Here is a 13,850-nt window from a genome sequence, read left to right as displayed (position 1 = left end):
ACATTATTATTATTATTATTATTATTATTATTATTATTAGTGGGTGGGCGGGGCGACCAGTGAGCTCATCCTCCCCGAGCTCTCCACAGGTCATTGGTGGCATTCACCGTCCAATCACAATCCGCCTGCAAAGTGGCTCGGTGGTCAGTTTGGATCTTTTTCTTTTTCTTTTTTTTTTTTTACAGTCGAAGTAACCTCAGCGAACTATCCAAGTTTACCCGTCTGCGACAGGATACCCACTTTTGTTCCCGGCGACCTCTCTTCAGCGAGTTAACGCCACTTTCCAAGTAAATTCGTTTATTTATTTATTTTTTTCTCCCCTTTCCCTCTGAGGAGAGCTAACCAGCGTTAGCATTCGAGGCTAGCATGACAACCAGAAGAAGAACTGCCATCATCATCAGCAGCAGCAGCAGCAGTAGCAGCAGCAGCAGCACCCTCTCCTGTGGCTTTGCTAGCAGCAGGTAAGTTGAAACTCCGGGGCTCAGGCTAGTTTTCCCCGTGTTGTCTCCGCGGGGGAAATCGGCAGAGACGAGCTTTCGGTGTGGGGCAAGTTGAAATGAAACTGTTGACGGTGTGTCCGCGAACTGTTAGCCGAGCTGGTTAAATGGCGCAGGGTCAGGGTAACTGGGCTAAGCTAGCGTTAGCAGCCTGACAGCTAGCCTCGGCGTCGCTGCTCCCTGTGTGTGTTCCCTGTCTGATCTCTGGGGCTCGAAACGAATCACAACCCCGTTTAAAAAAAAAACCCTGCCTCGTAATCTGCTTCATGGCGGTTGCCTTTCATGTCTTCCACATATGCTAAGACGGTTTTCCTGACTCTCTTTCTGTCGTGTCCTCTTCTATTTACCCCTCTTGCCTCTTCCATATAAGGCTGCTTTGCACTAATATGCACTCTCGTGATGTTGTAGCAACAAAACTTGCTCTACATTATTAAACACATCCAAAGCCAGTCGCGTCTTTTAAAAATTAAAATAAAAAAAATCAATTCTCAGCGTCGTTTGTTTAGAGAAAAGAGCAAATGTGAACTTGATAATGCTAGTGAGGGGGGGAGTGCTCCAGATTCTTGTCAAATCATGCTCCAATTTCCCTCCCCCAGTGATGCCACATATTTCAGCTAATGATCCTAATTAATGCCCAGCAGAGAAGAAAAGGAGGAAGGTGACAGTGAATGCAACATCTCCTTAGATATTAAATCACGTTAAATGTCTACTTTGAGGATCAGACTCTGTTAATTATGTTATATTTAATCAAGTCTTTCCTGTCACTCTATCTCTTTCACAGGTCCTCATTACAGACTACAGATGTGTGCCTATTGCTCCCAAATGGATGATGGTGATGATGGTGATGATGATGGTGATGATCATCATGTCAGCCTCCCACAACTGTGTCGTTCAGTCATGCCCACAGGAGTTCTCCTCCATCCCTGCAGGTTATTTGCATGTCTTATATTTCTGGTTCTGTTTATCTGTGACATCGAAATATACCGCTTGTTAACTGGGGATATACTATTATGGTATTCCCAGGGCGGATACAGATACTAATGATTAGTAATCAAGAAGATAGATAAGTTGGATTAGTAAAAATATCTAACTTCATTTCACTGAAGTACTGCATTTGAGGTACTTTATTGACAGTATTTTTTATTATCTTTTATTTTATACCTCCTCTATCTTCTACATTTATTTTATAACTTAAGTAACTAGTTATTCAAATTATTGTATGTTGACGGGTTATTACTTGTGACATGTAACTAATTGGATAGAGTTGTGGGCGGGACACTGAGTGATACCACAAATGGGCAGTTAGATCAATTTATTCTACCTGCAATCAGACTCAAAAAAGAAAAAAACATATACAGATCATCAGAAAATGCTAAATATCTGCCCTGTTAATCGCCCAGGCTGATTGTCAGTTGGTGTAGTTGGACAGGTGTAGTGTGCAAATAGTTAAAAGATGATTATTGCTGAGATAGTTTGAGACATCTGTAATTAAGTTTCCTCCTTGTCCTTCAAGGGGGAGGTTTGTCTTGAGCGAGCTTTAGAGTTTCTGTGCTGATTTTTACTGGATATATTTAATAAATAGGTCCTTGAACTAGCAGGACACCTCTTACATCCGGAACAAGGAGCACTTAACTATAAGAGTTACTCATGTGATTGTATCTCTGTGTCTGTTCGTCAGTGTGAAGTACCACAATCTGAGTGAACACAGTACTGTCCTCTGGGACACATTTAATTCAAACATAAGGTTCAGTCACAAGTGAGATGTTTAGCAGCTTTTGGCCGATATATTAATAAAGGGACAAACCACATCAGTTTGTTGACTCAGAATGTGGTTGCATCATTTGTGCCAAGCAGCAGTTCTGACATGATCTGTGTCTGGATGCTGATGAGTCCTAATGTTTGGTGTGAGGCAGCCAAGAGTGGTTTGATTTTAAATAAGCATCCAGGCAGTTGCAGCCTTAAAGTTAAAATACCGGGGGGGGGGGGGGAATCCAGACGTTTTCACAGATGGTCAAATGGGAATAACATTGCAGAACATCAGTCATGTGCAGAGGGACCTGTGTTTTCCCATCCTTGGAGCTTTTCTGCGTACAGCGCCAGAAGACTGGATTTCCACACCATCTTATGAACAAGCAAAACAAAGCTGCACCAGGAAGAAGCTGCACTCGATCACAAAAAGTGACAGCTGGCAAATTAAACAGTGCTGTGTTTGTGTCTGCTGGAGTATAACTTTTATGCTTTGGAAGGCTTGAATCCACAGATCTATCCTCCAGAGAAACCTCATTAAAAACAAAATACAGTATACCATTCATTGTGAATGGTCAGGTACATACTTTCTCTGGTAAACAAAAAGGTAATACACATTGTCAATAAACGACAAAAGGGCATCAGTGATTTTATGCAAAGATTCATTGACTGTTAATTTAAAGTGATTTGATTTCAGTATTTTCAGTCTAGCTGCACTTGTACAACTTTTGCTGTCTTTCAAATATATAATATGTACATATATATCATATACACTTCTTACTTAATTTCTACTGTCAGATTCCACACAGTACTGTTCTCAAATATTGTTAATAAAATAAGTTAACTAAAATGTTGCCAAAATATACAACTTTACATTTCTCATCCTAAACTTACATCACATAGCTTTACTGAATTTGTATTTAGTGCACAAACATTTTATTATGAGCTGTTATTTTGTTTTATTTTGCACAATATTTTCAATTCATGTGAAATAAAATGAAATAAAAGAAAACATGAATGGTAACCCTGACGGCACAGTTGTGGAGACGGGAAATGTTTACCCACTTTTCTATCCTTGTCTGACCCTGTTAAAGTCTTTATGAATTAAGAGAGGGAGCGTTTCACTGTTTACGGCTGGGGGAGTGTAGTGTGTAAGTGCTGCTGCCACACGGTGGCGATATTTGCAAAACAATTTCATGCAGTGGGAAGAACATGTGTCCTATTTCTGGTTGCACATTAATGTCAACACATGACACAAGTTTGTAATTATGTTTGTCCTTGAAAGGTTAAAACAGTCCCACACATTCTGCATATGTGGGGTTAAATTTTAACCCACATATATAATGTTTTAATGCAGTGGTGCGACAGATTGGTTGTCATCTTATTTATTGATTTTATGTTTTTGCTACAAATTATTTATTTATTTATTTCCTTAAAGAATAAAATGTGTTTTTCGTATGTCAGCATCAGCCTGACGTTCACCGGGATGAGAACATCCCGAAGCCTGGGAAGTTCACATCCCTTCATCAGCATCCAGCATCTCGCCCCCTCCGTCGGTCCTCCTCCCTCCTCCTCCTCTTCCTCCCTCCTCCTCCTCACCCTCCTCCCTCCCCCCCGTTCCCCAAGGGTCTCGCGAGCGCGCACGCGTGCGAAACTGCGTGGGAATGGCTGTTTGTGTGATCGAGGGGGTTGGGCCGCTCGGAGCGAGCGGAGAGCTGCATGAGTTTGTAATGTCCGCCATGTTGGCCATGGCGTATTGAACCGGGGAGGAACAGCGGAGCCTAGGAAAAAAGAGACCGACAGAGAGCGACCGAGACCCGGGCCTGCCCGGCTCTGTTCGCGCTGCTACGGACCCGAGCTTGCCCTCAATCGACCGGCTGACTCCGAGAGACCGTCACAGATTCATCCATGAGAACTCGAGGCAGAACTGCTGTTATTCCTAGCAGATCGAATAGATTTATGCTGCATCTTTTAATATAAAAAATGAGTAAATTGTCGTTTCGGGCGCGGGCGCTGGATGCTAGTAAGCCTCTACCCGTCTTCCGCTGCGAGGATTTGCCTGACCTGCACGAATATGCCTCGATCAACCGGGCAGTGCCGCAGATGCCGACTGGGATGGAAAAAGAGGAGGAATCGGTATGTTTTTTATTGCTGGCCGACTGGCGGTGGATCACTTTGGCGGTGTTTTCACACCGAGGGGCGCCACTATGTTGCCTGCGCAAGCTTGTGCAAAATGGCCGCCATGTCTTGCTCTTTCGTGCACACGACGGATCTCGACGAATACTGAATATCACGACCCCGCTCGACCGCGGGTGTCATTATGAGGTCCCGGCGGTTTGGTATTTTATTCGCAAGGCGGGTTGTGTGCATTTGTTTCACCCCGATGTGCACCCGAAAGCACAAAGAAGTCACGTGACCCGTATCTGCTCCACCATTTTGTTGACTTTCTCCTCGGTGGAGGCGAGCGGGGATAGGCCTCGGACGCCGTGTACTTTCCGTGAGCAGATACCAGGGGGAGACACTGAGCCCCCCTTCCCGAGCCCGGTTTGACAGCTAGGTGTTGCGTGTTGACAGCTCCAGCCCTGCCATGTGTGCTGCTGCTGCTTGCACACTGAACGCAGAGAGGAAAACTGCTTTTTTTTCTCCTCCCCAATTTCCTTACAACATAGTAGCATGGGGAGCGTAGTGCGTGTGTTAGGGCATGCATGGTATATGGCGGCTTCATTCATGCTTTCAACATGGCATCTGTTTGTGTTTAGTTGATGATAGTAGTCTGGATTGATGTAGCTATATTTAAAGTATGTATTTATTGTTGAAAAGTGACAAAAGCCACCTGATTGATAATGTAAAAACCAAGGTGTGCATCAGTTTAGTGCATTCACTTCGTAATCTTTACTTTTCTGTGAACTGAGGTTATAAGAATCTAATATTAAATTTATTCCACATGTAGATTGTTGTAGCCTCACTGTCACAAATAAGAGTATGTGCTTTTCTTACTCTCTAGATGCTTGAGTTGTAACTTTATTGTACTCTTAATATTTGATTTCACCTGTTCGTTTCACTGTCACTCCTTCCCAGTGTGTTTACTTCTGCGTGTGGTGTGTTGGTGTTTTTAGATTTGACTCGCATTCAAATCACATTTAAAGATAGAAACGATTTGCATTGTGCCAGCGGACAGATTATATAAAGCCATATGACTGTAACCCGTTTGAAGCACGGCCTGTCAGCTTGGATATAGCTCAGGCGTAGCGTTTGAATGACCAGCATGTCAGATAAAGTAGCTCCATTTAGTTCACTTTCTTCTGCTGACAACAATATAAAGTTGACTGTAACTCTCGTCTGCACATTTACATTTTCTTTTTTGACCAAAATGCATTTTAAATCTATATTATTTATGTTGTTATCCGGTTGTTGTTGTTGCTGTAAACAAAGTGTAAATGGCGGGTGCATTAGCTGGTGTTTATAACACCTCCTGCCCCGCGAGGCTGAATTTCTCCCAGTCACCTTATCAGCGGGAGAAGCATTTCTGTGCCGCCGGGATGCCTCAGCAGACACAAATACAAGGAAAGCACATAACAGGGGCCCGCAAAGTCAGCAGAAATCCTGGCCCCCTGTCGGCCCTCCCCCACCTACTGTACACATACACACAGCGGCGTTACATAACAGAGTGACAGAAGAGATAAAGAGGACAGTTTTACTACAAGGCTGTGCGTGGCTTAGCTTCCTGACCCACATCCTGTCCGGCAACAATGGAGTGTTTCTGTGCAGCGCTGAGTTGACCACATGCTGGCGTCACAGTTGTGTCTGTTGAAAAAGCGAGTAAGCACACATTAGGAAATTGATTTTAGATGCAAGCATTGATGGAGTGGGCACACATCGGAAGGAATATCTTTTGGAAGCTGTCGTACAGTTGTTGTGGAAGTATATGGTTTGCTGATAGGGAAGGGTACATCTGGTGTCAGCGATAAGAAGAATCAGTTGCTGATGGACCTCTTTTCGAAAGCTCATTTTAATCACCAAAATAAGAGCCTTTGTGTGTATGCCTCATCAGCATTCATGGCGTCAAACCTGCCAGAAATAATTAACGTCTAAAAGCACCATTTGTGCGCCATCAGTAGTTGCAAGTGGACTGGAAATGTGGCACTTTAATCTCTAATAATCTGTGAATGCACAATGTCCTACAGACCATAATTCACTTGACCTGCACTGTTCCACTGTGTTTTTTTTTTTTTATGGCTCTGTATGTCAGTTACACAGCAGTTCGTTGTAGCAGCATGCATCCAAGTTAGTACATTTTATATTACAGCGGCTAAAAGGAACAATTTGTTCCGTTGTCTAATCGTGCCGTCTGTAATTGTCATATTTGCACTGATAGTAAATTATGTAGTGATTCATCGAGTCGGAGTTCAGACGAGCAGGTGTAGCCCGTCAGGAAATCACAAGGGTCACACGAACAGTGGCCGTTCAAGCGAAGTCTGCAACGTAGTGAGGACACAAAATGAAATTCACAAAATATCTTATGAGTATGTACGTTGTTTGCACAAGTTGCTGTGGTACACAGTTGAGTAGTGCTTAGAAAAAGCAAAAATGAAAAGTAAGTTTATGCACATTCATTTAAGTACTTTGTTTCGTCGCATTAATTACGGCGCTTTGTGGATTTTAGCCATTTTAGCAGATTGCTTTCTTCAAGACGTGCTCACCTTAGTCTGGTTGGCGTGAGCTGAAAACACCTGCTGGAGGCCGAACTTGCGTTGCCATGGCAGCTTTTATTGGAGTCATCTACTTTTTCTTGGGAACATTTAATGGAAGGAACGTGTGGTGCCGTGAAAAATAGATTTCCATTTGTCTCGCTTCTGTCTGCATCTGTGGCCGCAGCGTGAAGCGGCGCTGCCTCTGTGACGTCTCAACACTCCCGCAATGCATTATTACTTTGTGATTTCTGAGGTGAGAAGCAGGTAGGACTGCTCTGTAACGGAGAGTTTTCAGCTGTTGTGCCCACCATGCATCCATCAACGTTCAGTCTCGCATCTTATGAAGTGTCCATGAGCCCTCGCCTCTTCTCATTTTCGGTTCATTTGGTAAGAACGTGAAAGCTGACTCGGTATTTCAGCGGTAGAAATACTTCCTGGAATACCCTATTTTACTTCTTCCCATGCGCCATTCACAAAAGCCCTTCATCCCCACTCACCCAATTCCTCAGCAGAGGAAATCCAGGGCTGTGAACCGTGGTTGTGAGGATCACAGCTGCGAAAGATCAGGATATCTTTAGGTCAGAGGCAGCCTGCTGCAATCTGCCAAGCTGATATCCTCTCCAGAAGCGTGCGAAGGCAGGTCTGGGTCCAGCTCAGCTTTAATTGGTTCCTTACGCTCACTCTCCATGCAGGTCCCTTAACTTGCAAAGCTCAGGGTTCACCTGGGTGTCAGACGGTGGGGGTTCACAGGGGGGCGGTTTTGAGGATGTGTTTGACAGGTTACATGACAGAACAAACCCTCTGCAGTGTCGGTTAAGCATCGGTTCATAGACTTAACACAAGGTTGAAGTAAATCAGTTGAAAACTCCTTGGTGAAGCAGGCATCTGTTCTTGTATTTGTTGAGAAAGCTGTAGCTGCTGGTCACACAGCCATGCTGGACGCCTGTTGCTAAATATTTCTGTATACATTCTATATGGATGTGTAGAAGAAACGTATTTTGCATTTGAACTTTTAAAGACATGGAGGTTCAGTTATTGAAGGAAGCAAGAGGCCGTGCTTTTGAATCCACCATCTGTGTGACGTTTGTATGTTCAAGGGTTAGTTTCCTCCCACAGTTTCCCCAAGTTAGAATTGAAGGTGAATGTGTCGATTGATTGTACGTCCACTGCAGAGGTTTCAAACCTTACACCTGTATTCTGCAGTGTCAAGCTAAACCAGAGTTATTATTTTGACCACAATACATGTCTGAATTGCGACATGACTCCCTTTCACATCGGTGTTCAGTAGTTATTTTTTTTTTCTTTTAATCATTGGTTTACGCCGGCTGTATGCTTCAAATAAAATTGATTCTGCTGTTCTCCAATCTGTCAAGCGGGTATTAAATTGAGAGCTGAGGGAACTGCAAGAACACTATAGCAACTCAGCTGTGTTCAGGGTGCATTTTTCTTCACATTTAGAGTTTAAAATAACTGAGATTGGGGTATGGACAACCACAGCCTCGGCAGTTTTAGACCAACAGTTTTAGACAGGCCAAGCACAGGGGTTTGTTAAATGTACAATCACACGAAACTGTTAGCTAATTGCAGGCGGTTGTGTATTTGTGGGCAGTGAACATGGCTGTGTGAAAGTTTGAACAAGTCTGGCTGCACAGTCTGCTACATACTGCAACAATCCAAGCTAAATGAGGCATTTTTTGTCTTTAAACCTGTGATTTGTGTGTGCAAACTTGCCAAATTCAGTTGTGTTTAGAGCAACTTGCCAGCTTAAGTCGGTGACAAATTGCTAGTGAATGGACGGCAATTTGTTTGTGGTGCGTGTATGTTTACATCCCAAACTCATTTAGAGCCACTAACCAGCAGGCAGTGGGTGATGGATGTTGCCTGAATCCTCTCGAGTGAACACTTTCACTCCAGGTCCTCAAGGTTAAATTCAAAATGGTCCGACAAACACAGTAAGCTGTTTTCATTGTGTATTGGTTGTAGAGAAAGTGTACAGCGCTTGGCTTGCTGATAAGCTTACCAGGGGCAGATGGTTCAGCTCTGGACACACGCTGTGTCCTTTCATGCCAGCTCACAGCTCTGATATGGTTCCCCTGTTACTCCACGCGGGGCTCCTCATGGCTTCGGATTATACTTAAGGTCCTAACCACTTAAAACTCCCACGCAAGTGTGGAAGTGTTTTAAAATGTACTAGTTTTTGGGTTATGCAGATTAGCCATGCACAGACATGGTTTCGTCGAAGCTCAAGATTTGCCAGCCACAATTGGTATGTCATTGAACGCTGACCCATATCTCAAAATCCACAAGAAAGTGTGAGTGTGAAAAAAAAACTGTGTGATGTGAAAAATGAGTAGGAGCCTTGTTAAAATACTTGTTAGAGCAAGATGGGCCTCAGTCAGTTGGACTGGATTGGCCATCTGTTGCATCAACTGCTGAGAGAAGGCCTACAAAGTCTTATACTCTACAGAGTGAGCATATATTTGTAACAAGCCACAAAGCAAAGTAGGTCTGTTTATTTTCGTTTCTCAATAAAAGGATGTTTGTGAAGGCCTGTCAGTATAATATGTTTTCCGATCATATTTTTTCTGCTACAGTAAAAGAGGGTTTGTTTGTGTGGGATTCTTCTTAGCATCCCATTTTGTAGGTGAGTGTATCAGATTGCATAATGTAAAAACATTCAGCGCTTGCCGAGTTCAAGAGTCAAGTGGTATGACTCATTCGTCTTTGTCCTTGTTTGTGCAAGTTGGTTAAAGTGCCAGATTTTCTGCTTGGAGAAACTTTCAGGTGTTTAATCCCTGAGCCCATGACTCACCATGCGTGAACTGTGTTTTTTGTAAACTTGCACGACAGTTTTCCCTTCCGACTAACTTTGGGGCTTGCGCCTGCTGATAGTTGAAGCAAATGAAAACAATGAGTCACTGTTGTGATAGTAGTGTTACCTGTGCAGGGCTCAGAATGATTTCTTTGCCAGAGCTCCTGCTTTGAAGTATAACTACTCCAACTGTGAGTCTACCTGTGTTGTGGCAGGGGATTGATAAACTGATGATGATGCTCCTCGTATCTCAAAGAGAGGCCAGCACGACAAAGGCAACACTAAACTTGCTACAGATAATGTTGAATAGAAATGCATGAAAAACTATGGAGGATAATCAGTAAAAGGAAAGGGATTTAGGAGGATCGCTGACTGCCTTATCCTGTTTTGAAATGCAGTGTTTTTGGATAATTGCCATCACTTCTTGCATCCTTTTTAATGGGCAGAGTTTAATTCTGTTTGCATGATTCAGGAGTAATACTGAGGTGTGAAAAACAAAAAAATAAATTTCTTTTTGTTTATTTTGGATTTTGTTTTTGTTTTTTACACAAATGTAATCCCCTCTTAAAAGTTGGCTGCTGGTAAATGTACCTAATGTTCCCTCTATGATTTTAGTTTTGAAATTGTAATCTCCTGATGTGAAATGTCACTTCCCTGTGATTGTGTTGAGGCGTGCTTGGATTGACCTCAGGATCCTGCGATACAAACCACATCAATTTGCACACATGCTTGTACTCCTGCGTCCTGTACTTTAATGTTACTGGTTCTGTAATATCCGGTTGTTTTGTAGGTGTTTGTCCTCTCAGGTTCCTGTGTTCAGTAGATCCAGAAACATTAGGAAAATTCATTAACCCCCTGATGAAACGCCAGTATGTATCTCACCAACTAAATCAGTCTTGCTTATTTTTATTCCCCTTCCATTACACAACCAGTATACTTACTTGTCGATGCATATCCTTTTAATGAATTGATATTTATGAAAAACAGTTTTCCATCCACCAGTTGATAAATTGGATATTCACTTCATCCTGCCAGTGGGAGCATGTCTCTGGGTGAAAGAGAATAATATACAACTAAATGAAAAGCGGATGCAGAGCTCTTTAAATTGCAGACAGTCTGTTATAAACAACTTTTTTTTTCCCCTCTCTCTTCCAGGAGCACCATCTCCAGCGGGCCATCTCGGCGCAGCAGGTATACGGCGAGAAGCGGGACAACATGGTTATCCCCGTCCCCGAGGCAGAGCGCAACATCACGCACTATGAGTCCCTCTACCCCGGGGAGTTCAAGATGCCAAAGCAGCTTATTCACATACAGCGTGAGTAGCAGGCCGCTTGCAACAGGATTATCCTCTGAGCTGTGTCAGTGGTCTGTGAGCACGTGGTGATGTTGTTGCTGTCTGGATGCAACGGCTGTGTCTGATGGTTTCAGCGGGGTTTGTGCCGCTGATCGAGAGATTTGTGTATCTAAGTCCGGGTTTTTGTGGAGCAGTTAGTTATTATTGTAGATGTGATGTCAGTCCAACTGGCTCAGAATGAAGCAAGCCTGATTTGTGTCTGGTTCTGTCTAATCTTTTCAAAATGTGATCAATCACAGTGTCTGTTTATGAAAGCTTCCAGATAGAAAAACCAAGCATGTCATTGTTTAATTCAACAATTGTTACATATCTGATTAATAACGGCACTATCACGAACATTGGTCTGGAGACCCAACATCCTTATTGGGCAACGGACGAAAGAAAATCAAGGTTCGAGTTTTATCTCAAACTAGAAGTTAGTTCAAGATGCTGATGTTGCATAGATGTCAAAGTTGCTAGCAAAGCAACACTGCACATGAAATAAGCAAAGCAGAAAATTGAAAAAGGTTGGACCAAGGTGTTGAACAATATATCTTTTAAATGTTGCAGTTACAGCTGAAAATAATGCAAGTTTTCCAAGTTAATATATCTCCGGAACGCAAATAAACAGCTATTTTTCTACCTGGATGTGACTGTTGTTGCTAGCACGGCATCGCAGTGATTCTGTCTCTGGATTTTGATACAGAAGTTTGATGTAAGGACACTGACTATCACTCCTTCGTGTGGAGAATCAAACACAGCAGTCTCGCAGATTTCATGTGAAATGGGACATCTGTATATCTGTCTTGACACATATTGTATTACAGTCTTGTCCCGAGAGTGTCCTTTAGCAGATGTGTGATAATAGAACATATCTGAAAATATTGGAGAAGTCTCCATGAGAAATACAAAAGAGGGGTCTGTACATTATTGATGGAGAAAGAAATGAGCACTAACGGCATTCTCCATTGAAATACTTACTGGTGAAATGTTTTGCAACCATAAAGAAATGCTGTAGCTGCCTTCCATCACAAGTGTTACGTCCCTGCCTGCAAAAACTTTCCAGCATCTGAACATAGCCATCTTATTGGTTTCGGTCTGTGTAAGTGTGGTCGATTTTCTGGTTCCTATAATTGCAATACAAGTTCCGTCATCTGGAGAGAATATGCGAACACGGCATTAAACAAGCGGCCGGAAGTCACAGTGAAGAAGAATTTTTCAACAAAAATACCAGAACAGATTTCATTTGTTTGCTGTGCACTGCAGCCGCTAGATTAACTCGCATTTATCTTTGCATTAGCAACATGTAAATCAGAGAAACCACAGCAGCAGGCATTTTACCATAATCGTATATCTGTGGTGTTCTAACAGCTTAAATAGGGGGTGATGAGAGGGAATGCTGCATACCTTTCCAGATGCTTCAGGTTTTGACAGGTTAATGTGTTGATTATAGTGCAGCTCTCATAGTGACAGTGCTGCAAACATACACTTTTCTGTTTCTTTTGCATTAGTCACAGTCACTGATGGATTACAACAGACAGCCACTTCCCCATTTTACCCGACAAATATGTTATTGCATGGACAATCTCCAGGCCATGACTGGCCTGACTGGCCAGACTAACTGGTCGGGCAAAAAAAAAAAAAAAAAAGGAACCCCAGGCAGTATCTATGAGCAAGTGACTGATGGATGCTGGTGTTTGTCCTAAAGCATGGTGGTGAAGGCGCAGACACGAGCACGGTGCTTTGTCATGACAAAGTGGTGTGTTTATGTTTTGAATAACGGCTCACAGTAGTTGTCTAAGCAGGCGCCTACATTTCATACCCTGTGGTTTGTCTTTATTGACATTGCCTGAGAAGAACTGCTGCCAAATACAAGTGACTCTGCATTATAAGGTCATGACATGGCTAAATTTCACTTGCTCCCAGATCACATTTTAATATGTTACTACTGAAGAAGAAATGTTGCTACAGAAGAAAATCTACATGTAATGAGAAGTGTTTTCTTTTTGTAAAGTCATCAAATCTGAAAAATTTGCTCAAGTGTGTCATTATTTAATAATAACCCATCATGGTCATGCACAGTGTGTTTACAGAAGTGGTGTTGTGTCTACTGCAGGCAGTCTTGCCTTTGAACAAGTGTTTCTGTCTGTCAAGTAACCAACTCCTCTCCCTCTCACAGCTTTCAGTTTGGATACAGAGCAGCCAGACTACGACCTAGATTCAGAGGATGAGACGTTTGTGAATAAGCTGAAGAAGAAAATGGAAATCACAGCCCTGCAGTTTGAAGAAATGATAGACCGACTGGAGAAAGGCAGTGGGCAGCAGGTATTTGTCAGCTTCTGTGGGGAGAAATGTTGGCTTGCATGGTATTTACACAAACACCACTCTGGCTCTGCTTCACACAGAGGAAATAAGCCCACTAAGTCAGATAGTGCTTTACTCTGTGGCTGTATCCTGTTTTTCAGAGGTGAGTCATTGCATTAGTCCTTGGTTAAAGTTATTGAAAGTATAGATATATTGTCATCTCTGACTAATATGTAGGCTACGTAAATTCTTAGAAATACGAGTTCTCAGGTATGCCTGAATGCAACAACACTCCTCCACCTCACCACACTGCTGCAAGACAAATAGCCTCTTATTTTTGCAGTGTTTTAAGCTGTTTTAAACTTGTGCTTTCTGTTGGGTTTTATATCTTCATTATGCATGCAGCAAATGAACTCTCAATACATTTGCTGTGGCTCTGCACTAACCAGGTCTCTCTTGTGTTGCTC

The 13,850-nt window shown here is 42.7% G+C and overlaps 1 protein-coding gene across 2 annotated transcripts in view; it reads left to right on the top strand.

Annotated features, from left to right (window-relative positions):
• The first annotated feature begins 155 nt into the window (after positions 1–155).
• Positions 156–13,850, top strand: part of epc1a (enhancer of polycomb homolog 1 (Drosophila) a) — a 28,932-nt gene continuing 15,237 nt past the window's right edge. The window contains exons 1-4 of one of the 2 annotated variants that reach the window (XM_037078894.1): positions 156–461; positions 1,279–1,426; positions 10,902–11,061; positions 13,259–13,404. In XM_037078894.1, the coding sequence (XP_036934789.1) occupies positions 10,962–11,061; positions 13,259–13,404 (246 nt within the window). In that variant the 5' untranslated portion in view covers positions 156–461; positions 1,279–1,426; positions 10,902–10,961. Of the gene's footprint in view, positions 462–1,278; positions 1,427–3,893; positions 4,380–10,901; positions 11,062–13,258; positions 13,405–13,850 lie in introns of those variants that run through there. The other variant, XM_037078893.1, reaches the window with a different exon arrangement.

This window comes from Acanthopagrus latus, chromosome 19 (assembly GCF_904848185.1).
Source record: "Acanthopagrus latus isolate v.2019 chromosome 19, fAcaLat1.1, whole genome shotgun sequence".
NCBI classification, from domain to species: Eukaryota; Metazoa; Chordata; class Actinopteri; order Spariformes; family Sparidae; genus Acanthopagrus; species Acanthopagrus latus.
Note: the sequence above shows the minus strand (reverse complement) of the source record. Positions and strands in the feature narration are given on the sequence as shown.